Here is a 24,142-nt window from a genome sequence, read left to right as displayed (position 1 = left end):
GAGGTGTTCCTGGGCTGTAAAGAGGTTCCCTGAGAACCCCTTTAGGTTGAGTCCTGGGAGGGACATTTTGCTCAAGTAAAAGCTCTAAGCATCCTCCCAGTCCCTTCTGGCTAATCCATCCCCCTCTTCCTGTGGCCCCCACCCCTTCCCCGGCATGGCTAGCCCGAGCTTCTCTAACCTTTGCCTCCCTTGCTCGCTACCTTTCTCTTTCCCAATTTCAGGAAGCCCAATGCACGACCCAGGGCGGGGAGAATTGGACTGTGAACAAATCTGAGAAATGGGAATAATTGGAGGGCAGAAGAGACTGGGTGGGCTCACGTCCTGGGGGAACGGCAGCCCTTCCCCACACACCCAGCTCTGGGATCTCTAGAAGCCCCTCCCACTCGCTCACAGCCAGTTTAGATCCCGGCCAGCTCCCTTCAGCCCTGTTTTCCCTCCCTGCTAGGGGCAGCTGGTCCCCTGGGAATGGGTGAGAGAAAAGGGGAGGGGCTGAGGGAGCTTGGGCGCAGGGCTGGGGGTGGGGGTGGGGAAGAAACTGGGCCGGGCCCCAGGGACCAGCTGGGCAATGAGCCGGGGAAGCAGCCGGGAGGCTAAATGAGGGAGATTATCACCCAACTGCAGCCGGGCAGAGAAGGAGGCAGGCAGGGAAGCAGGGAGAGGGGGAGAGGGGACAGGGCCAGAGGCGAAGGGGGTGCGGAGGGATAGCAAGGGGGCAGAAGGGGCTGGGAAGGAGTGGGTGGAAAACACCAAGGGATGGACTGGAAGGATGGGGGGCCCCCACTAAGCATAACCAGATTCCTAGAGGTCTGGGAGACTGGATTGTAGGGACTTGGGGACAATTAGAGACAGCTGGCCACCGGGCAATGGTGGGAGTCTGCAGCATGCAACCAACTGCTGCTTCATTCCAGTGGCCTGGAGTCCCCTACAGCTCCCCCCCCCCCGCAGTTAGCACCCAACCTCTTTCCTTTTAAAGGTAGAAGAGCCCCTGCTGAACTGGAGGGAGGAGAGGGTGTTATCTGGGCTCATGATGGAGGTCAGCGTGTGATGGAGAGACAGCTTGCCCCGGAGATCTCAGCAGATAGCCAGGAATTCGAACAGGCTGTCAGGGCAGTAGTGAGCGCTGGGCAGAGACTGGGGGGCAGCTCCCACTTTCTTGGCAGAGCCCCAGACTGAAGTAACCTTAAAAAAGCAATTAAATCACCTTTTTAAAAAAACCCAGTAAAGAAAAATCGATATCGGGAGAAAAGGGAAGCGAGAGGAGGAAAGGAGAAATAGTGTGTATGGGGCTGGGCTGGGCTGGGGTGGGGGTGGGGCTTTGGAAAGGTCTGGGGATGGGACAGGGAGGGGGAGTATGGGAGAGTACTGCCAGGGTATGGGGTAGAGAGGGAGCTGTGTGCAGTCACCTGGACCCTCGCATAGGAACTCAGCATCTGCTGCCAGTGCCAACTCTTCTTTCTCCTGCTGTGTCCCAGCCAGAAGCAGCACCTGAACCTGTCCCCAGAGGTCTTATCCCCCCAGCTTTGGGAGCCTGCTGACCTGGACTCATGGGAAGCTTGTGGGGAAACCCAACTGTGGCCCTGGGAAGCCACTTTGCTGAAAGGTTGGGGACATCTAGTTAGAGCACCATGTATGGCTAGCACCTGGTGGGTAGGTGGATTTCACCCTGGAGTGACCCCCACGAGAAGCCTGACCTAGCCTTGCAGCCAGGGTGAGCTGAGCAACAATTTGAACCCAAGGGAACCACTCTTGGGACCCTCCCTCTGGGCCAGGCTGAGACTGTGGGGACAGCCTGGCGCAGGGGAGGGGTGGCCGCTGGGCAGCGCGTGGACCTCGGGCTCTAATCCCCAGCAGCTGCCGTTTCCCTCAGATCGATTCCCTTCTCACTTTTTTTTTTTTTTTTTTTTTTTTTAGCTGCTGGTTCCGCGGTTTGGATCGATGGAGCTGCCTCCCCCTCCCCTCTGAGCTTCCTCTCCCTGCTGCTCATTAGCACCCCGATTAATCAGCCCCCCTTTCCTCCCAGGACAAGTGCTGTCCCCCCCCATGAGGATTCACATTTTCACACGCTCCCCCGGGGGGCACAAGTGGACTATTCTTGCTACTCCCAAGCAGGAGGTACCAACGTATTCCCCCCACACCTGGTGAGCCAAGAGGGGCTTCCACCTCCTCTTGTGGTGATGGCCCATGTGTCTGACTCCTCCTCCCAGATAGCAGTCTGCAGGGCTTCCCTGCCTGGCTCTGCCCGGGGACAGGGCATCCTTAGCACCAAGTTCCTTTGAAGCCCCCATTCATCCTCCCATTCCCTCTAATGCCCCCTCCCCCCTGCTCCTCATTTTTGTCTCCCCTGCCTCTGAGAGCTTTGCTCCCTGGCCTGGCTCCTCCAGCTCCCCTCCTTTTCCCCAAGCCCGGTCATACATAGCAAGGGACTTGGAGACTATAAGCTAGTAAAGTGGCCCCAGAGGAGCAAGACAGCCAGGACAGCCTCGGTTCCAATCACAAGAATGTTGGGATTGGGGGCAAAGTCAGAGAAAAGGAGCCAGTGCCCCCCCCCAGGTAGGGGTGTGGTGGGTGTTGGAATCAGCAAGGCTGAGTGAAGCCACAGTTGTCTCTTAATCTTGCCGCCCTCCCCTTCCTCCCCTCCCTCATTCAAACAAGTGGCTCTCTCAAGGAGTTTCTGGAAGCTGCTGCGATTGGGGCAGTGAGATCAGCCAAAGGCTGGAGTCAGGAGTCAGGGAAGCCAGGAGCTGGGGAACAGAGTTGATTGGCCCTTCCTGGGGTGTGGTCCAGAAAAAGTGTCAAGGAGTGGGCTGAGCACCTTGAGCACAGCATTACTGCCCGAATGGCCTGAGACTGGACTCTCTGGGGCCCCCACAATTGACTAAGGTACAGCGAGAGTTTCAGAAGCACCCCTAATCCTGGGCTCTCCATCCTGGACTGGGGTAGGGCGGGGGTTTTCCCTCCCTGGCCTGGCTCCTGGTTCCCGTGCCAGTGCCCGACGGTGAAACGCTGTTGACATGTCCTGAATTATTAAGCACGGGGTGGGCTCCAGAGCACATGCTGAGCGGAGCGGCTGGGGCTGCGCGGCGTGGCGGAGCAGCGCTTGCTCCCTCGCTCACTCGCTTGCTCGCAGGGACACACGCAGGGGCTGACAGCTGTGCTGGTGCTGATAAGGGAAGCCACAAGGAGACGATCGAGGAGAGAGACAAGCAGCAGCAGAGGCAGCAGCGGCAGAGGCAGCACCGGGGCTGCGGAGCTGCTGGGAGTGCGAGTGACGCCCCCACCTCGGGCCCCCACCCTGTCCCCATCCTCCTCCTGATTGCCCTGAGTTTAGAAGAGCAGCCGCTGCCACCACCACCACTCCGGAGGGCACCAGGGCTGCTGTCCAGGGAGGGACAGTAGCAGTGAGAGGCTCTGGCCAGTCCCAGCAGCCGGGGACAGATGCCGATCGAGATTGTGTGCAAAATCAAATTTGCTGAGGAGGATGCAAAACCCAAGGAGAAGGAGGCAGGGGATGAGCAGAGCCTCCTGGGGGCTGCTCAGGGGCCAACAGCCCCACGGGACCTGGCCACCTTCGCCAGCACCAGCACTCTGCATGGGCTGGGCCGGGCCTGTGCCCCAGGCCCCCATGGACTACGCAGAACCCTTTGGGCACTGGCTCTACTCACCTCACTGGCTGCCTTCCTATACCAGGCAGCCAGCTTGGCCAGGGGCTACCTGACCCGGCCTCACCTGGTAGCCGTGGACCCTGCTGCCCCAGCCCCAGTGGCGGGCTTCCCGGCTGTCACCCTCTGCAACATTAACCGCTTCCGGCATTCAGCACTCAGTGATGCTGATATCTTCCACCTGGCCAATCTGACAGGGCTGCCCCCCAAAGACCGGGATGGGCACCGTGCGGCTGGCCTTCGCTACCCAGAGCCCGACATGGTAGACATCCTCAACCGCACTGGCCACCAGCTTGCTGACATGCTTAAGAGCTGCAACTTCAGCGGGCACCACTGCTCCGCCAGCAACTTCTCCGTGGTGAGTTCTACTAGCTCCGTCACCTAAACCTGGGGTGGCCAGAGGCCGGAGTGGGGGAGGAGGGTGGTGGTACTTGAGGGCATCCTCAACAGGGCTTCCCTTCCTTCTGCCACCAGAGGCAGGCCTCGTGTCTCCCCCAGCTGGTGTTTCCCTCTTGCTCCTCAGCCCTGGAGCAGCGGATGCTCAGAAGGGCTTACCCTCGGTACAGCTCCTCTTCTGCGTTTGCTGCTGCTGCAGTGTTCAAGGTTGGGGGCCAGGGCCACTCCTGGGGATGAGCCCAGGGCCTGAAGCTGATCTTCATCCCAAGGCCAGGCAGACTGAACGCTACTTTGCTCTTGTTCTCTTTTTCTTCGGGGGCTACTGGATTCTTCTTCCCAGCAAATGAAAGTGACGGGGGAGAGGGTGACTAGAGGGGAGAGGTGTCCCTGTCAAAGGAAGGGCTCAGGGCTGCCTTCTGGGGAGCTGGCCCAGCCAGCCAGCTGGATGGAGACGGTCTTCGTGTATACTGGGTGCCAGTCTTTTCCGTCTCTCCCTGTCTTTCACACACACCCCTTCACAGCCGCCCTCACACATCCCTCTTTCATGCTCCCCTTGGTCTTTCCTGCTTGCCAATGCCCCCACCCCCTGCAGCCCCTGTTCCTGCTGCTCTCTTGCCTGGCTCTGACTCTCACACTGGGAACCACTCATTCCCTCTATGTGTGCGTAACTCACCCTCAGAGCTGGCGCATGAACACACACACTCCTACAGCTCAGGGACACAGTTTCCTTGCATGCTTCCCCATCATGCACATTCCGTGTCCCTGTCACTACACCCATATGTACACCTGCACACCCACACGCCGAGAGAGCTATTCATTCCATGCCTGTACCCCAGCTCATAGCTGCCAAGGATGGGGTCGTGCTTGGGATGTCATCCCAGCTCCTGACAACCCCCCCCAATCTATCCCAACCTCTTTCCTCCGTTCTCCATGCAGAGACAACTGTCACCATTGCCTCCATGTACGTGAACACACACACATGTACCCTCACCAGAAGTGGAGTGCCAGCTCTGCCTGCTATGCTTGCACACCTCCCACAGTCAGGTGTGTGAGTGTGCAGGGTGTGTCTTGCACTCTGTCAGGTCTATCAGGGCTCCTTTCACCCACACTCACAGCTATTATTCACAGTGTGCTCCAGATGCCTGTCCCCAGTCCCCAGTTGACGTCTATCTTTATGTGTGTATGTGTGTGAGAGAGAGTTCCGTCCTTGTGACTGCTGCCTGGCATATGAGCAAATGTGTGGGGTCAGCCCGGTGCCCACTTACACCCAGTCTCCAGTGGCAATGGGTACTTTCCCTCTTAAGAGCCTAGCTCCTTACCCACAAGCTTTCCCTCACTGCCTCAGTGTTCCCAGGAAACATGCACCAACCAGGTTCCTGGCCCCACCATGTCTGCAGTGTCTAGGGCCTCTTGCTTTAGGTTGTGTGGGTGGGTTCGGTGGGTGGGGGGAATTAACTTGAAAAGAGGGGCAGAAGGGAGGAGATTGTACCAGAAGCGGAATTAGGGAATACCAGCCTGTTGTCTAGCTAAACATTGTCTTCTAGGAAAATGAAATACCGCTTTCCAAAACCAGAGCTGAAAGAGTCCCTAAAAAGGAGGTGATGTGTGGAATATGAGGGTGGCCTTTGGGGTCCACGGGACTGCTGTCTTGCAGTCTCACCCCTCTGTGATGGGGGTGGGGAGGAACTCAGCCTCAGCAAGTGCTGCTGGGACAGAAATCAATGGGGTCTTTGTGTCCCTGAGTTTGTGTCTTAGCTCCTGTTGGGGTGGGCAGGAAAAGGGAAGGGTGACGATAACACACATCAATGGATGAGACAGAGGGCACTTAGGGGGTGAAGGTTAGGTGACAGAGGGTCTCTGTTAGAATAAGGTGTCCAGAGAAGACAGGGGCAGGCATTCCCTTCATCCAAGCTGAGAGTCCCTGGAATCCTGAGGATGACTGGGGAAGCTGGGGGTGGGGGGTAAGCAGAGCTTTCCCTAGGTCCTCTGGTACATGGGCTGGACAGGGAGGTTGAAGCTTGGGCATCTCTGCTGTGGAGCTGTCCCAGGAACATCAGAGCAAGTGGGGCAAAGCAAGCACTTGGCGGGGGACAGAATTCCCTTTTGGGGGTTCCTGTTCTCCCATGTCCACCCTAGCCTAGACTCAGACTCCTGCCCACACCCACCCCCGACCTGCTGCATGTAATTCCTCCTGGACCTGGAGTGACAGCCAGGAACTGGGCTGGGGCCCCCGGCGAGGGAGAAGATGGGGTGCCTTTCCTGAATGAGACTGGAGCAGGGGAATAAAGACTCGAGGCCTCTGGGGTGGACATGGGGCCCATCATCAGCTCTGTGGTGAGGATGTGGGCTACGCGATGGGGATTTGAGGGTCTTTGGTGAGGAGATGAGAATGTGAGCCAGTTGGGGTAGCACCTGCCAGGGAGTAGGTGGTGATATGGCCAGTGGCTGTGACAGACAGGCTTCGGCAAGGGACCATTATGTGTTTTCTGTTGCTTTCCCTGTTTCCTCCTTCCCACTCCCCACTCTGCTGTGACCTTTCCTCCGGAATCCAAGTTAATAAATGTCACATTTTCCAGCCTATTTTTACTCTGGGTAATGTGCCCTCCCCCAGTCCCCTAAGCTTCTGCTCTTGCTTCTGGTACCAGTGAAATCACTCTCACCCCCACGCTCCCAAATATCCCTTCATTTACCCGAGTCAGCCACTCAGAATGCTGCTCTGTGTACCTACACATGTTGGGTTCCTTGTCAGGACCTATGGGGGACAGCAAAGAAGGGGAAGCCCTAGTCTTCAGCCCCTGCCCTCAAGATGCCTTCAGTCTCTTGGAAGAACAGGGATGGGGATGCTCAAAAGCTTAAGCAACCATGCAAGAGTTAATCAGCCATGCAAGCAATGTCATAAGGTGCCAGGATTAATTGCCAGATGGGGTTCATGGCTGGTAAGAGTCCGAGTTCAGAGAGAGAGAGGCCACTCTGGGCTAAAAGAGGGCTGGGAAGGCTTAAAAGATGAGGCAGTCTGCCTGAGGTTTGAAGAGGAGAGAAAAGAGGAGAGAAGAGGGCAAGGTTTCTGAGGGTGCAGGGCTTTTCCCACACCCCCATCCTCCATGCTGGCCCCTGGCTCTTCTCATCTGTTTACTCGTCCACTCAGCGCCACACCAGCCCACTCCCACCTCAGACTTTCGCCACTGCCCCATTGTAGAGGGCTCTTTCCTTCCTTCTTGATTCCACTTTCCCCCAACTGTGTGCCAAGCCCCAGTTCCACCTCCCCCATCATCACAGCCTGTCGACTTGGTAGGAGGCAATCGCTTTCTGCCTGGCCTTCATTGCTTGATCTGTGCAACGCAAAGGTGGCTCTAAAAGCCAGCGTCTCCTCTCAGCGGGGGGACTGTACACCAAGTGAGAGTTCCGGAGCTGTCTGAGCGTGTGGACTTGAACCTCTGTTCTATTCCATTTCGTGGCCTCGAGGAAAGCGAAATACTCCCATGAGCATCCATTTGTGTATTCAGTACCTAGGCTATGGGGAGGTTGTGAGCTCAAGATGCCTGAGAAGAGTTTAGCACCCTGCCTGGCACGCACACAGTATGCACTTCGCAAGCATCAGCTGTCACACACACCACTACCTCGGCTCCTGACCATCTTTTAACCTCACTGTGCTCAGCATCACCCGAGGGCTTCTGATTTCTGCTCCAGAACGACACTGCTCTCCGTCCCCTAGTGCCCCCCACCCCCGCGTAGCTCTTGACTCTCTGACTCTCGCTCTCCCCTCTGCAGTCATAGCCCTCCCAAGCAAGCATGCATACGTACATATGTGCATATATGCTAGACCATAAACCTCCCATGGTGACAGAAATGTCCTATGTCTGTATTGTCCAACACGGTAGTCACTAGCCACGCATGACTGTTGAGCATTTGAAATGTGATTTGGCATGTGCTACTAATGCATGTTGTCTTGGACAACATACTGGTGAATAAGGCTCAGATTGCCTGGCTGAGGCAGGGCTAGAATTACTGATGGGACTAAAGGATATACTTATGGTGATGTGTTGTGGGCTGTGATTGGAAGTCAAACCAAGGTTCCAGGTTAAACTGAGGATGGGGGCAGTGTCTTGAAGTTGGAAGCTTTGGGGTATCTGAAAGCATCGTGTGAGTGCAGATACTTCTTTTCCCAGAGGCAAATATGACCTTGGTCTCTTCTCTTCCACGCCCCTGCCTCAACATTGAGGCAGGAAGGAGGAGGGAATCCCTCAGGGAGTGGGGGCAGGTCCCAGCTCCTGGCTGTACGACTCCCCAGGATCAGAGGTACAGACAGCCCCTAGAAGGGTAGGGGACCCCGTGGATACCTCACTGTCTCCATCCCCTCTTGGCTCTCAGGCTTCCCTCCCCCTCCCCCTCCTTCCCCACATGCTGGTGACTGCCGTGACTATTAATCACTCGCCCTGTTCTCTTCCTCTCTACTAATCAGGCACAATTAGACAAGGCCTCTTCCAGCTGGGCAGTCCCCCCTGCTCTCCCCTCCCTCACAGCCCTCCCCATCCGCTACCCAGGACAGGTCTGAGGCAAGGAGGACTTGATACAAGCCTCTACTTTGGTTGCCCTGACTCCCAGTTTGGGGCTCTTCAAAAATCTCCTCCTTCCGTCCATTCCTTCCTTCATCCCTGCTCTTGTCTAGTGCTGCAGTCCAGCCAATATTGGCAGGCTCTTCCTCTGACCCCTGCCATTGTCTACAGGAGGAGCTATCCCATGCTCACTTCCCAACTCCAGACTTTTCCTATATCCCCTTGACTCTAGAAAAGGGGGCTGTTCCTTCTGACGTTGGTCCAGGCCTTTTATATACCAGATGAACTTTGTTAATTCTGCCTGAATCCCCATTCAGTCCTCTGCCCCTACGGTCCCATTATGTCCTGAGGTGTGACCCTTGTGCACATTTAGTGAACACCTGGTTGAGGGCTGCTCCTGCCTTGGGGAGCCAGGCAGGTAGAGTCAGTGAGAGCAATACAGTGAAGGGTGGTGTCGCAGCCTCATTTCTAGCTAACTGTTGCCCTGTGTGAGGGTATCGGTAGTCTTCTGTGATGTCAAATGGACCTCCAAATCTAGTTTCTTTCAATAAAAAGTTCCCTGGTTTTAACAACCCTGTAGGGTGCCTACAGCTCAGATGGAAGAACCCAGGAGGGTACCGCACATCTCTTACTTGGCAATGGTTGCTGCTCCTCGATACCTCCTGGAGGGGGCGCTCTCACTCTGGCTGCATTGGCAGTGAAGTTGGTAGGAACTGTTGGGGAATTATGCCCTAAGGGAAGGGCTGGGGGAAAGCCTCCTGAGAGGGTTGGTCTCCAAGGGCAATGGGGAGGGTCATGAGAGGCATGCCCCACCCGGCCCCACTCCAGAAGCCCTGTGGCCTCTTCATTAATCAGGAATCAGCCCCGAGCTGGGCTCATTATCAACTCAGCTTCTCCTCTCCCTGCTGGAAGATGCTGATTAGCATCTGAAGAAATGGCCCCCATACATACCCCTCCTAGCCTCTTTATGGACCTCCCCAGCCCTGTCCTTGGGCTTCCAGGAGGAACCTGCCCCCTCTTGTGGTGGAGAGCAGGCCTGCCTGACCTAGGTCTGGGTGGGTGGGGGGGCGGAGAATGGAAAAGAAACCTGTATTAGGGTCCTAGAGATCCCAAAGCAAGTCCACCCTCTAGGATACTGGACCCACCCCTGGACAGGGAGTGAAGGGAGTGGGAACGGAGATGAGGATGGTCCAGGAGAGATGGGCAGCCTCCCTGGAGGAGGAGGAGGAGGAGGAGGAGGAGGAGGAGGAGGAGGAGGAGGAAGGAGAGCAACCTTAGGTGGGAGAAAGATCAGCTTTTTCTGCCCTTCCTGGCTCTCCTGCATCCAACCTCCTTTCAGCACCTGGACCAAGCAGGTGTGGACAGCCAGCTCGATGAGCGATGGGCGGGCAGAAGACAATCTCATCTAAGAGAATTGTTGTGCATTTTTTTGTCATTGTTTTTGCGTTCGGTGGGCTGTGACAAAGGCTTAGGGTCTTTAGAGTATCCTACCCCGTGCTGTGGGGGTAGGCAGGAAGACAAAAGAGTCTGAGGCAGAGAACAGCAAAGGTCTAATGCTGTGTGTCTTCTAGAAAAGGCCAAGGATGTCAGCATGTCTTCCCTTGGCTCCCAAACAGGGGGTAGCGGACTGAATATCCAGTCCACCCCCTAAATGTTCACAGTGCCCTTGGGACACCGCTTTGGGTTGGAGGGGGAGCAGTTCCAGAGAGATAGGCACAGGCTGCGGCAGGCGAGGCAGCAGGAGAGTTCAGAGAGGAGCCACGGGATGATTAAGGGGAAATGGAGGATTGATTTAGGAGGAAAGATTAAAGGAGCTAAATCCGTGGCGCTTGGCTCAGCGGTGACTAAGCGTGGACAGGATAATAGCTTACAAATGTGTGAAAGGTGTAAATACCAAGCGGGGGGGGGGGGGGGGCGGCTTGGCTGGCCAGGGGAGTGGGGCAGGGTACCGGGCAGACCCCAGGAGGGTTGGAGACTCGGGGTACTGCACGGTGGAGCAGGCCTCTCCCTAGCTGGGATGCAAGTGGAGATTGAGGTGTTTGAGAGCCTCTGGTTTTAAAAGGAGGTTTCATTTCTAGGGCCCAGCTCCCTAGACCTCCACATTTCACTCCAGCTGGGCTAGAGACAGAGGTCGCGGGTTCAAATCTTACTCAAGCCCTACAGCGCCGGCCCAGCACCAGGTCCATCGACAGTTCCCAGGCTCACTGGCCACGCCCAGCCCTGGTCCCCAGCTCGGTTACCCGTCGGCACTGTCCCAGCTCCCGCCCCTTTGATCGCCTCCCGGGCCGCAGCGGACAGCGGGCAGCGGGCGATGGTGTCTCCCTCCGCGGTGGAAGCCTCTGGCGCTGCTGTGTGCACGGAGGTCACTTTGCAGAGGAGCCGGGAGCCGAGGGAATGCAAATGAGGCGAACCCAGGGAGGAGAGCCGAGGAGGCCGAAGGAGATGGAGGGAGGGCGCTGCTCGGTGATGGATGCCTGCCCCGCGGGAGAGGCAGTAAGCGGGGAGCGTGGCCCGTGGGTGCGGCCTCGTGGTGCAGCGCGGGCAGCTAGGCCTGCGTTGCCAGAAGTGCGTCTAGGACAGGCGTTCCTGATGGCACCCACCCATTCGTCCAGAGGACGGGGACACACACACACACACACACACACACACACACACACACACACACGAACTACCACTACTGCTACTACTACCACCACCACCACCACCACTACTACCTCAGGTCTCCCCAAGTCTTGGAACTGAAAACTCCCGCCCACCAACTGCGAGTGTGAAACTGTTTGTGAGTGTGAAACAGCTTTGTTTACATCGAGCGGTGGGGATGCCAGGGAAGGAGTTAGTTACCAATTAATAACATTATCGCCTGCAAAACTGTCTGTCTGTCTGCCCAGGAACAGGTGTAACTGCTTACCTGGGTCCTGGAGTCCTTCCTTCATCCACTTGGGAAGCACCCCTGAGCTCCCCATTTCATACTTCCACTTCCTGTGCCCCCCTCCTATGCTCTAGCCACTGGGCCTTAGCCAGTTCCTCTTTCCCATCCACCATGGTTCTCACATGTACGTTTGAACTGACACTACCACCGTTCCCAGATGCACCTTGGAGGAAGGGTCCCTGAAAACCAGGAGGGTGGCATTGGGCACTGGGAACTTCACTCAGGGAACACTCCTACTGTCGGACCTATTGGAAGTGGGGGAAATAGAGTTTCTTCCCTAAGTCCATCCGCTGTCCTCCCGGAGTGGTGGGCCAGCCAGCTTACTCCAAGATGCTTTCACTCCCCATCCAACCAGAACCAAACCCCTGTTGCATCAGCAGTGGCCTTGGCTGGGATGTCCATGCCAGCATGGCCCACAGCCGGTAGTATCTATTGTGTGATTGTTAGGTTTGTGTGTTCTGTTCCCTCTTGTTGACCCGCCGCTTTGAATATGCCTGGTGCATGGTGTAGGTGCATGAATGGATGCATGCTTTCACGTCAGACAGCAAACTCCTCGAGACAGACTGTTTTGTTCTGGACTGTATCCCCAGCACCAGTGACTGACACATTGTAAAAGCTCGCGGAATACTGTTTGACACATGGGTTGTTCCAGTACCCACCACTCTCTGCTCTGCTACATCATGTGACCCTGGCCAAGTTTCTTACCCTCTCTGTGCCTCCACCATCTTGTCTGTGAAATGGGGACAATGGAAATAATGTCTATCACTTTGTTCCCAAGCATTAAAGAGTTCATTTATGTAAAGCACTCAAATCTGTGCTTGGTTCATAGTAGGCATTCAGAAAATTAGTTGCTGCTAACATGTTATGGTATCTCTTCTCATGCCAGCTTTGGAGGGTACCTGATTGTCTTCCCATTGCGCAGATGAAAAGTAGAGGATCAGGGAGGTCAGATGACTGAATCTGAATCCCATAGAGTTCAGTAAAGCACAAGTCCCAGCGGTAAGCCAGGCTGAGCCTTCTTCTGCTGGAAGAGCCATGTCTCAGAACCTGTGCATTTTGCTTGGAAAAAGCCATGCTGATCAGCTCCTAAGGGCAGACATCTTTAGCAAGAGGCAGAATGCCCCGTGAAGATGGGCCCAGTGGGAATCCAAAACCAAAGCAGCTCAGCTGTGCTGCCAGGCTGGAAGCTCCCTTCCTGCGGTCAGCCCCCTTCTCCAAGTGCCTGCCAGGCATCTCTCGGGGATTTATCTCTCATCTGCAGTCCCGACCCGAGGAGGAAGAATTGCTTGTTGCCTTTTATGGAGGTGCAAACCAAGGCGGAAAGGGATCTTCCAGCGCCCGGCTCTTGATCACTGCCTCCAGTTGTTGGTTAAGGTGGTGGAGGAGGTGGGGTTTGAACTCTACTTTGTCAGGCTCCAAACTCTTCTTCTTTCCCCACGTTCTGAGGCTTCTGTATCCATCCCCAGCCTCACAGCCAATGCTGGGGTGTCAGACATATGACTGCAGTTTACAAGTGTCTACTTAAGGAGGGGAGTCTTACTGTGTTGCCCCAAATTCCTGTGCGGAAACAATCCTCCCGCCTCAGACTCATAAGTAGCTGGGACTACAGGTGCTTGCCTTTGGGCTTGTTATTGTCTTCTCCTTAGGAGCTTTTCCACCCTGAGTGCTAGTCATGGCTGGATGAAGATATGCCCAACCCCGTCTATTGGTCCACAGTGAACTCCAGCGTACTGCAGGGTGAAGGGGAGTTCATTCCAGGGCACCTAAGAAGGAGGCATAGAGATGGGCCCCACAGAAGAGGGGAGAGGGATAAAGGAGAGGGGTTACCATCCACAGAGAAGTAGCTAGGAGGGAGGTGCTGGGGTCTTGGCAGAAGCTGGGTGCCCAGAAGGCGGTGGAGATAAAACCCAGGCTGCAGATTAGCTATGGGATTAACTGCCTGGTCCTTGCTGCTTCTGGCTGCTTCTTATCTCCTGGAGGCCCAGGGCCTTCTCCCACATAGCTGAGCCCTGGCCCTACTAATTGGCTATTAACCCTGTGGGCTCTGTGGCTACAGGGAGGAAGAGGAGCTAGGGAGGGCTGAGGGGGGAAAGCCAGCAGCCAGGCAGAGAAAGCTATCTTGGGAAATGGGAGCTGTGGATGGATGGAGCTCAGAGGGCTGAGAGAGAAGCCATCGCTCAGGGGAGCAAGCTCTGGACAGATCTCTTCTAGCTCCTGATCATTGTCTCGGGAAGATGGGGGCGGGTTGGTGTGTGTGTGTGTGTGTGTGTGTGTGTGTGTGTGTGTGTGTGTGGAGCCGAGAATGGAATAGGGAGGACATCTGGGTAACCTCAGGTCCATAGTAAAATCTAGGAGGAAGACAAGATATAGAAACTGAATACTCACATGCAAGGATGGAGAGAAAAGCAAATAGGATAGAGGCAGAGAGGGCAAGGGACCAAGAGCCAAGCAGCATCTAGGATATAGGAGAGAGAGAGGGATGCTCATTTGATTAACAGGCTGTCCAATGGCTAGAAGCAGGGAAATTGAGTCCAGACGGACACCTGGCTGGGTGCTTAGAAAAGGTAGACAGACCAGGGAGCTAGAGACGTGGAGAGATAGACAGATCAGGAAACAGGCAGGGACTCAGGCCAGTGCTTGGGGAAGATGGTCAGAAGGAGCAGTGGAAAGCTGGATAGAGGAAGCTGGCGGAGGGAACCTAGGTGTCCTGTTTATGGCCCACCCACTTCCAGCTCAGGGAAGTTCCAAGAGGTTACACACTCCAGCTAGGGCTGATAGCATGCGATTGGAAGCCAAGATAGAGAGGTGTTAGGGTTTTGACAGGATCAAGGCCCCATGGGCAGCGCGAAGCTGAGGTTATCTAGAGATGGCCCTTCCACCAGCAGGACACTTCTTGGCCCGGCGCCAACCCTCTCTGTGATTGGGCCCCTAGGCTCTCAACTCTTTAAACACATCCTCCTTTCAGGCCAGTCCATGGAGAGGGAGCAGTGGCCAGCCAGTGGGACCTTGTGGCTAAACAGCCGTGCCGTCTCCATGGTAGAAGCTGTGGGCTGTGTGCTGCCACCAGAATTCTGTCACTTAGGAGCTAGTGGCTGACTCCACCACCAATGCCCGGGCCAGGGACTGTCTCCGGGGCAACGACGTGCTCTTCTCAGCAGTAGGGCTTGACCCAGGCTGTGCAGGTGGCCCAGTCCTGACAGTCTGGCCTGCCCATTCTCGGAAGAGGTGTCCTTTGAGCCTGAACGGCATTCACACACCTTCTTTGTCACTCTCTGCCCCCATCCAACCACTTCATCAGCTCAGGAGGCAATCAACCTCCTCCCAAGCTAGGTTTGAGCAGGAGGCTAGACTCACTGTCCAGCAGCACGCGTCTGTGTGCATGTGATTAAATATAAACCTATAGTCCTGCTCTATCCAGGCAGCGTGGTTCATCCCCTGAGCCCACACTGGGTATTCTAGAAGGACTGATTGTATTGTACACGAGGTTTCGTCTGGTTCAAATCTCTGTCTTTTGCTGGCTGTGCACACTTAGCCAAGCGACTTTCCCTCTCTGAGCTCCAGTTCCTTCATCCTTCACAGGGGTAACAATAATTACCTCATGTGGCTTCTATAGAGGCTCCAAGGAGAAAATCTATCAAAAGACCCGAGATGCCGGGCGGTGGTGGCGCACGCCTGTAACCCCAGCACGCGGGAGGCAGAGGCAGGTGGATCTCTGTGAGACACATACTCATGTAAGAAAGGAAATTTTGATCTGGGAGAAAATGGGGATCATGTTTGCTCTTTTCCTGCTCTTTGCCCCTCCTTCTGACCTCATTGAACCCACACTTCCAGCATCTGGAGACCCGCCAGTGGGGCTAAGCTTCAGAGAGACTGTGGCATTGCTGGGCAGACACGAGTGAGCGACGCAGACCGGGGTTCCCTCACACAGTCTGGGCCTCATTTACCCTCTCAACTCAAGCGTGCATGCAGAACTGGCTGAGTGGGCAGGAACTGATTCCAGCATCTTTTTGGCCTGAAAAAGGAGGATGTTGGGCGCTTCTACGTCTCCTGTATTTGCCCTTCTTTTATCACTAGGGAGACAGGAGTCTTGTACTCAGCCCACTTCAGGCTCCTCTCTCTCTCCACAGCCATGTCCCAAGAGACCATGACTAGGCCCAACCTGTCTTGCTTGACTCTTGTATCTTCTCAGTTATTTTCCATTTCAACACCAGAGATGGGACAGAGGACCTCCCCTCACCAGGCACTCACTTACCCCTGAGCTATATTCCTGGTCCTTTTCATTCATTGTTTTGAGACAGGGCTTCACTAAGTTGCTGGTGCTAGACTTGAACTCAGTTTGTAGCACAGGCAGGCCATGAATTGGTCCGGAGCTGCTGGATTTGCAGGCCTGTGCCACCATGCCTTGTTCAACCAGACCTTTCTACTTCCTGTGCAGTGCACGGATCAGCAGGTTTGTAGAAACACAGACTTTCATTCCAGGGATACGGTCTACCTCTATGCATTCAAGCAGAAGTGGCACTTTACAAAGGGGATCTGGGTGCAAAATGGCATTTGGGAAGCACTAATCTCGGAGACCTCTGCAAGCTGGTTCCGATTCTCTGTGTTTCTGTCTCCTTGTCTGCTGAATGATGAGATATAGCAATACCACCCTCAAGGTAGTTGTGAGGGTTCAGTTGGACTAAGCACAGAGCCTAACATGCTTGGGGTACTTTGAACGATTGAAGGTGTATGTGATGCCTGCCCCGTGAGGTCCCCGTGATGCTCCCCAGGAACATGCTGTGATGGAGGGTACAGATGGGTACAAGGACGGGAACCCAGAAGTTGGGGAGGGAGAGACGAGGAACGGAAAGGCGGTAGACACTGAGAGGAAGGGGCTGAGGAATGGAGCTGAAACAAAAGAGGAGCAAGGGAAAGGAAGGTCCAGTAGGAGGCACATCCTATCTCTCTCCATCCTGAGGTAGCAGCTGGGTGGTCTGGGCTGGGAGGATGAAAGCAATGAATTATGGGAGTGGCTGGAGCTTTGATCCCCATGAGTTCCATCCAATCACCAGCTGTGTGGCCTCATTAGAGTCACTTCACCTCTCTGAGCGGCAGTTCCCTTCTCTGAAACCAAGGTCATCAAACACATCTAAAATCAGAGTTCCTGGGTAGACGACGCGGCATAGCAGTAGATGTTTCCATGTTTTGTAAATGTCAAGGTGCCTGCTCTGCGTATTTTCTTGTCTCAGAAATCAGTTTGGGTGAAGGAAGTATTGGGGCAGGGGTGGGGGTGGGAAATTGCTGGAGCTGCAGATAGCTAACTCACTAGAGGAGGGAGGACAGAACGCCACCCTTCAACATGTCCCTGGAAGGCCCCTCGGATTGCTTCAGAAGGCCACCTCCCAGCTCTCAGCCCAGCCTCTTCCCTCAGTCTCTCCGGCTGTTGTCAAGCCTGAGATTTCTCTCTGTGCCCCTTCCCAGCTCTTACGGTGTGAACACGTGCGTTCCCAGGAAAGGGGTGGGGGAGTGTTGTAGCACACTGACCCCTTGCCTCCAGAGAAGGTGCTGCCTGTGATGGGTTTGACCCAGGGGCACGTCTCTGTGGGGTGAGCCTGGCAGGGGGGAACTAGAATCCCCCTCTTTTTCAGTAGCTCTCCCATTCCAGCTGCTCAGTGACTCTAGGCAGCCACTAAAACCCGCAGGCTGAGCCTGTGCCTTCATCTTTGGGTCACCAGCGCCATCTGGTGTTTTTGGGAAGAATGCTCCTCGATGAGACACGAGCTGGGCTTTGGCTAGGAAACATTTATGAAAGCCCCACAATGGGACGAGCATAGGGGACACCAGGCAGGCTCCCTGCTTTTGTACAACTTGCTCTCTAGTGGAGGGCATGGTCAGTGGACAGGGACATGAGCAGATGACAAGGTCTCAGGTCTTGATTCATGTACCGAACAATTTAACAGAGTGAGCATGGGTGTGAGGTGAGCAGGGTGCAGGACAGCCGGTTCTGCCACTCCTGGAGAGGGCGCGACAACCAAGGTCTGAGGTGAATAGGAGTATCCGATGCTTGAGTTTGTCACCCTTCCAGGAGTGGAGAGGCAGAAGAGGGCCAGGGTCATGCTGAAGGGCAACTTCAAGGCTAGGGAAAGAGTCTGACTTCATTCTCTGGAAACTGAGGAGCTATCAATTGTTTAGTTTGAAAGTAAGTTTTACTGAGGCTGGGGGATGGCTCAGTGGATGAAGGGCTTGCCATACAAGCATGAGGGCGCTCTCTAGCATTCACGTAAAAAGCTGGGCACCGGGACATGTGATCCCCACAGTGCTGGGGGAGGGGGGCAGAGACGAGAGGATCGCTGGAGTCCGCTGGCCAGCCAGCCTAGCTAAATCGACCACCTCCGTGCTCAGTGAAAGGCTTTGTCTCCACAATAAGGTAGGTGGAGGGTGACTGAGGAGACACCTGAATGTACACACTGGGTACAAGTGCACACACACACAAGAATAAAATAAGTTTCATTGTGTGTCCCTGAGGTTTATAGCATGATGCGCAAGCTACAGATAAAATCTGGCGGAGGCACTTGGTTGGCTTGCGTGTTTTGACTGCTGTGTGGAGAACGGAAGGAAGGAAGGGATGAAGAGGACCCAAGTAGGTGGAGTTCATGTTGAATTTGCTATGGGAGAGGAAAAGATGCAGATTTTAGAGATCCTAACTCTATATATAAAAAAAAAAGTAGCAATAGGAGGACCCTTTACTCAGTGGTGGGAGGGCAAGGCTTGGGGGGGAAATAGCAATAGTCTGAGCCTGGCATGGGGGTACACACCTGTTTCCCCAGAGCTTGTGTGGTTAGAGCAAGAGGATTGCGAACTCAAGGTCAGCTACATGGGGAGCTCTTGTTCACACAGTGCAACAACTCTTGGGTAGGGGAATTCCTGGGGTGCTGCAAGGCCTTGGGGAGGAGCAGATCCAGCTTGAACTACACACAGTGAGACCTTCCAAAATACAAACACAAAACAAACAAACAAACAAAAAACAACCACGGTTCTGTTACTGATACGTTCTGTCTCCCTCCAGGTCTACACTCGCTATGGGAAGTGTTACACCTTCAACGCGGATCCTCAGAGTTCACTGCCCAGCCGGGCAGGTGGCATGGGTAGTGGCCTGGAGATCATGCTAGACATCCAGCAGGAGGAATACCTACCCATATGGAGGGAGACAAGTACGCAGGCGGGGAAGGGAGAAGGGCCAACTCAGGGGAGGGGCCTGGGTCTGGCTCTCTGCCTGGAGTAGGTTCTGAAGAGGTCTCCTCATCTCTGCTGTGCAGATGAGACGTCATTCGAGGCAGGTATCCGGGTGCAGATCCACAGCCAGGAGGAGCCTCCCTACATCCATCAGCTGGGGTTTGGTGTGTCCCCAGGCTTCCAGACTTTTGTGTCTTGCCAGGAACAGCGGGTGAGCATCCCCAGCTAGGCCTAGCCTGGGCACAGGGCAAATCTCTTTTTGAAGGGATGCTGGCCAGATCTGCCCTGCTGGGGCTATTGACACTGGAGGACTGGCCTCGACTGACACGCTTGGCCTTGACCTTGTCATGCCCCATCTCTGCAGCTAACTTATCTGCCCCAGCCTTGGGGCAACTGCCGGGCGGAAAGCGAGCTCAGGGAGCCTGAGCTGCAGGGCTACTCCGCCTATAGTGTGTCTGCCTGCCGACTGCGCTGTGAAAAGGAGGCCGTGCTGCAGCGCTGCCACTGCCGGATGGCGCACATGCCAGGTGGGCACCTCCAGCCCGTCTTTGGTGCCACGCTTCTGGGCTCTTGAGCTTCCGGGAGCCGAAACGTGTGTACAATATGATATGTACACACGTGTACACTCATAAGCATGTGCTCAGGTGTATGTCTGGATAGTTATGCATGTTTTCATACGTTTGGGAATGCATGAATATGCATGCTTGTGTGCATGCTAGTATATATTTGTGTGTATGTGCGTGTCTTGGGGTTGTGTGCATGAACTTAAGAGTGTACACATGGTTGTGTAAGCAAGTGTATGATTAGATGCACATGTTATACAATGAAAAAACAATTTTCACTTTTTTATGTATGCGTGTGTAGACATTGATCTGTTATGTACATGTGCAAAACAGGCATATATGTGGATGCCCACGTGGGTGTGTGGTAAAGGAGTAAGAAAAGGGCTGTGGATCTCAGAAACACTCTTCTCTCCTTTCAGGCAATGAGACCATCTGCCCGCCAAATATCTACATTGAATGTGCCGACCACACACTGGGTGTGTGCCGTCTTCCCCCTTCCCTGTCTCTCACCGCTCTTCACCCCTCCGTGTGCCCTTCTCCTCTGTGTCCTCTCGCCTCTCCTTCCAACATGTCTGGGGGGGCGGGTCAGGTCTTGCTGAGGTTGAACTGTATCTCACACATCAGGGGGGCGGGTCTCAGGGCTTCTGCAGGTCCAGACACTTGGATAAGTGGTGAGAGACCATGGGGAGATGTTGCAGAGAACAGAGAATCCAAGACTGGGAGTGAAGGGCTGGGCTTTCCATCTCAGTTCTGCCAATGAGCTCTCTCTCTCTCTCTCTCTCTCTCTCTCTTTCTCTCTCTCTCCATCCCTCTCTCCATCCCTCTCTCTCTGAGAAAGTGAAATGACTTCTCTAAGCCCTAGGAAAAATACATTGCTAGATGCCAGTATGGGTAAAACAAACTCCATCTTTCCACAGGCCTCACCTGATCTGTAGCTCGCTCATTCATCCATCCATCCATCCACCCACCTACCCATTTAACAATCAACTGATTGATTCATTCTCTAGACCTAGTCAATATGTTCTGAGAGTTGGAAGTGAGGAACCAAGAGCCCTGCCCATGAACACTTACTGAGGACAGATGCTAACCGGCTAACAGCTCTTGAATAGGGGTATCTCAAGGGTGATATAAGGACCTGGGGAGAGACACGTAGCCCCAGTCTGGAAAGGCAGGGAGGATTCTACATGGAAAGCTACATATTGGCAGAGATTTGAAGGGTTGGTTCTTAGTAGGGATAGCATGTCCCATGTCACAAATATCTTGTGACTAGAGAAAGCATGATTTGTCTAGGGCACCCAAAGGTCAGTGTGGCTGGAGACAGAGGTCAAGGGAGGGAGCAGAAAGTATAAGAGGGAGGTTCTGGGAAGCCAACAAGGCCTTAGGGCAAGGCAGAAAAGTGAGAGGGTGGGATACAGAGGGGACCAGCCAGGGGCTCGCTGCAGAAATCTAGATGTGATGGGCTTCTGCGGATGCACTTGAGATGCTGGGGTAGCAGCCTGGTATACCATGATCTCCTCTATGCCCCCGTACCACCAGCACCTGTCAAGTGCGTGAGTGAAGAAAATTAAACGAAGGAACAGATGTAGCAGCTGGAAAGGGAACCACAGGTGCAGTGAGAGCTTCCAGGATTAGCGACACCAGGGGGCCTTCGCTTTTGGGCTTGAAGGAAGGAAGGAAGGAAGCATCATAGAGCTGAGAGAGAGAGAGAGAGAGAGAGAGAGAGAGAGAGAGAGAGAGAGAGAGACAGAGACAGAGAGAGAGAGAGACAGAGAGAGAGACAGAGAGAGACAGAGAGAGACAGAGAGAGACAGAGAGAGACAGAGAGAGACAGAGAGACAGAGAGACAAAGACAGAGAGAGAGACAGAGAGAGACAGAGAGAGAGACAGAGTGACAAAGAGAGACAGAGACAGACACAGAGACACAGAGAGAGACAGAGAACACCTAGGGCTGTTTGAGAGGACTGGCTGGGGGCAGGGCAACACCAGAGGAAGAACACAGCCTCTGCCTATCTGTGGCTGGAAATTGGAGAAACAGATACCTCTGCTCTCTCACTTCCTGACCTGCCTGACCACAGGCTGAAGGGCAAAGGTGGCAAGGAATCCTATCTGTTCTGTCCATTCATCCATCCACCCATCTACCTTCCTTCCATCCCAGCATCCTTCCCGTAACTCCTCGTGGGTCTGAGCTCATGTTGACTAATTCTGACAGATACGCTCTCACCTTCTGAGTTATGGGACCTCCTTGTCCCAGGGAGCTGCGGACAGAGGGAGAGATTTGTGGAGGTGCTGCTGTCATGGGTAGTTTAAGGTCGGTCTGAGGGGGACCCCAGCCAGTATTAGAAGGTGTTGGATCTGGCCCTTTGAATGGACTTACTAGCTCAGGATAGACTCCATGCCTGTCCCTACAGCCTCTGGGCCTGGGGGCCACCATCCTCACTGCAGCTGGTGTTTCTGTGTTGCAGATTCCCTGGGTGGAGGCTCTGAGGGCCCATGCTTCTGCCCCACCCCATGCAACCTGACTCGCTATGGCAAAGAGATCTCCATGGTCAAGATCCCCAACAGGGGCTCAGCCAGGTACCTGGCGAGGAAGTACAACCGCAATGAGACCTACATACGGTAAGACATGCCCACAGATGGGCTTTGTGAGGAGGGCCCTTCAGCAGGCCTGGGACATAGGAGAGAGTGAGAATGAGCGCCTCTTTGTGTACACTGGGTCTCCTGCCAGGAATGCCGATCACAGTCTTCCTAACTGCCATCCTTCAAGTTGCATCCTGGTCCACTTCCGGGAAAACCCTTCCCAGTCCACGTCTGAGCTGCCACAGCTCCATGCACATACCCCCGCCACTGCATTGTGTCAGATCCATTTCTATGTCTTTCTCCTCAGGCCAGCCTGGGCTACCTGAAACCCTTTCTCAGAAAAGCAAAGCAGAACAGCCACAACAAAACCACAGAGCTCACCCGGCTGAACCTAGTTCCCTTTGGGAGTCGGGGTCACCAGCTCCCAGCACATAGGGGTCTTAGATCAGGATCAGCTAGCTAGACTGAGGAGGATGCCCCTGCCGGTTGTCTCCTCAAATTCAGCAGCCTCACACAGGTGTCAATTCATGTCTCCTAGGGAGAACTTCCTGGTCCTAGATGTCTTTTTTGAGGCCCTAACTTCTGAAGCCATGGAGCAGCGAGCAGCCTATGGCCTGTCAGCCCTGCTGGGTAAGCCCTGACCCTTGCCCCCACTCATGTGTGGATCAGCCCAGCCTGTTCCCACTGACCCTGCCCTCTTGCTCTTCAGGGGACCTTGGGGGACAGATGGGCCTGTTCATTGGGGCGAGCATCCTCACCTTACTGGAGATCCTTGACTACATCTATGAGGTAAGGATACAGAGGAAAGGCCAAGTGAGTGGATGCGGCTCCTGGGTGGGCTGGTCTGACTGGGGAGTGGGCTCAGAGTTCTAGAAGTACCTGGGGGTCTGGCTCTGAAGAGGTTGGATTGGAGCATGGGGACTCCTAGAAGAGGGGTTGCCAGGCACCAAGTCCTATAACTAAGACCCTTCTATACCCCAACCTTGACCTGCAAGGTCTCCTGGGATCGACTCAAGAGGGTGTGGCGACGGCCCAAGACCCCACTGAGGACATCCACTGGGGGCATCTCCACTTTGGGGTTGCAGGAGCTGAAGGAACAGGTGAGTCACCTGCTCTCCTCCCAACCTGGAGAGCACCCTCTCTCCAGGGCCACTTCCTGAAAGTTTCCAAGGCACTGCAGAGAAGGAAAAGTCATGGTTGAGACTTGAGTACACGATTTGACCACTGTCCCATCCCCTTTTCATTTTACAGAGTCCCTGTCCAGGCCGGGGGCGTGCTGAGGGTGGGGGGGCTAGCAGCCTGCTCCCCAACCATCACCACCCTCATGGCCCCCCGGGAAGCCTCTTTGAAGACTTTGCTTGCTAGGATGGTGCTGTGTGGGGAAGAATCGTGAGTCTGGGATCCTAACCAGGCCCCACACATCTCCTGCTCCCGAGACAGAAGGCCTGGGGCAGCCCAGGACTCAGGGTAGGGGTGGTGCTCACTGAGAGGCCAGGACTGGGGTCCTGCTCTCCCCAACCCAGGCTTGGCTGCCTTGCACAAGGGTCCTTCTTGTCCACACTCCCTGCTCCCAGGCGGGTGTCCAGGAAGGACTGAAGACCAGACTAGAGGCCCCTGAGGAGGGGAGGGAGGAAGAGAAAGACAGGGGAGATGGAACCCTGGCAGGGCCCCTCTGTACATTTGTATATATTTAGGGACTGGGTGGGGGTGGGACAGACACAGAAGGGTGGGGTTGCGGGGGAGGGTGACACAGGATAGTCAGGGTCCCAGCCCTAGCGAAGGAAGGCAACTCCTTGGAACTAGGCATGCTGGGCTGGTTCCTCTCCCCTCTCTCCAGGCCCAGCTCCCCTCTTGGCAGGGGGAGTGGGTGGCCCAGCAGGCCTGGCCCAGCTCCCAGTTCCCCCTGTACCAGCCCCACCTTGAGTTCCCTCCTTGGGGAGTGGGCGGAAGACCTTTCCGACCTTGGCTGAGCTTACCCGGAGGGGGAGTGGCCTTCTCAGTTCTTGCTCCCTAAAGACTGGTTTTATAAAGTGCAAGCAAGACTGGGAATAAAGAGTCACAAAGAATTCTGTGTCTGTGTGTCTGTCTGCTTGTGGTGGGTGGGTGAGAGAGAGCTGGCATACACTTGCTGGAGGATGGGCATCTGTGTGACTTGGTCCCTGTAAGAGGAAATGAAGGCACACACAGAAACAGGCTCCTCCATCCTTAGAGTCAGTTCTCCCTACTCCCATGCCTATCTTGCCTAAACTCTGA

The 24,142-nt window shown here is 54.9% G+C and overlaps 1 protein-coding gene across 1 annotated transcript; it reads left to right on the top strand.

Moving 5' to 3' along the window:
* The first annotated feature begins 1,983 nt into the window (after window positions 1-1,983).
* Asic4 (acid sensing ion channel subunit family member 4) lies at window positions 1,984-24,034 on the top strand. The gene is made up of 10 exons (XM_050160992.1): window positions 1,984-4,017; window positions 18,583-18,727; window positions 18,833-18,960; window positions 19,114-19,276; window positions 19,732-19,788; window positions 21,775-21,928; window positions 22,428-22,519; window positions 22,599-22,678; window positions 22,885-22,989; window positions 23,141-24,034. The coding sequence occupies exons 1-10, from the start codon at window positions 3,436-3,438 to the stop codon at window positions 23,252-23,254; spliced, it is 1,620 nt and encodes a 539-aa protein (XP_050016949.1). The 5' UTR covers window positions 1,984-3,435; the 3' UTR covers window positions 23,255-24,034.
* Window positions 24,035-24,142: the final 108 nt, after the last annotated feature.

This window comes from Alexandromys fortis, unplaced genomic scaffold, assembly GCF_014885135.2.
Source record: "Alexandromys fortis isolate MF-2015 unplaced genomic scaffold, M_Fortis_MF-2015_v1.1 scaffold_98, whole genome shotgun sequence".
NCBI classification, from domain to species: domain Eukaryota; kingdom Metazoa; phylum Chordata; class Mammalia; order Rodentia; family Cricetidae; genus Alexandromys; species Alexandromys fortis.
Note: the sequence above shows the minus strand (reverse complement) of the source record. Positions and strands in the feature narration are given on the sequence as shown.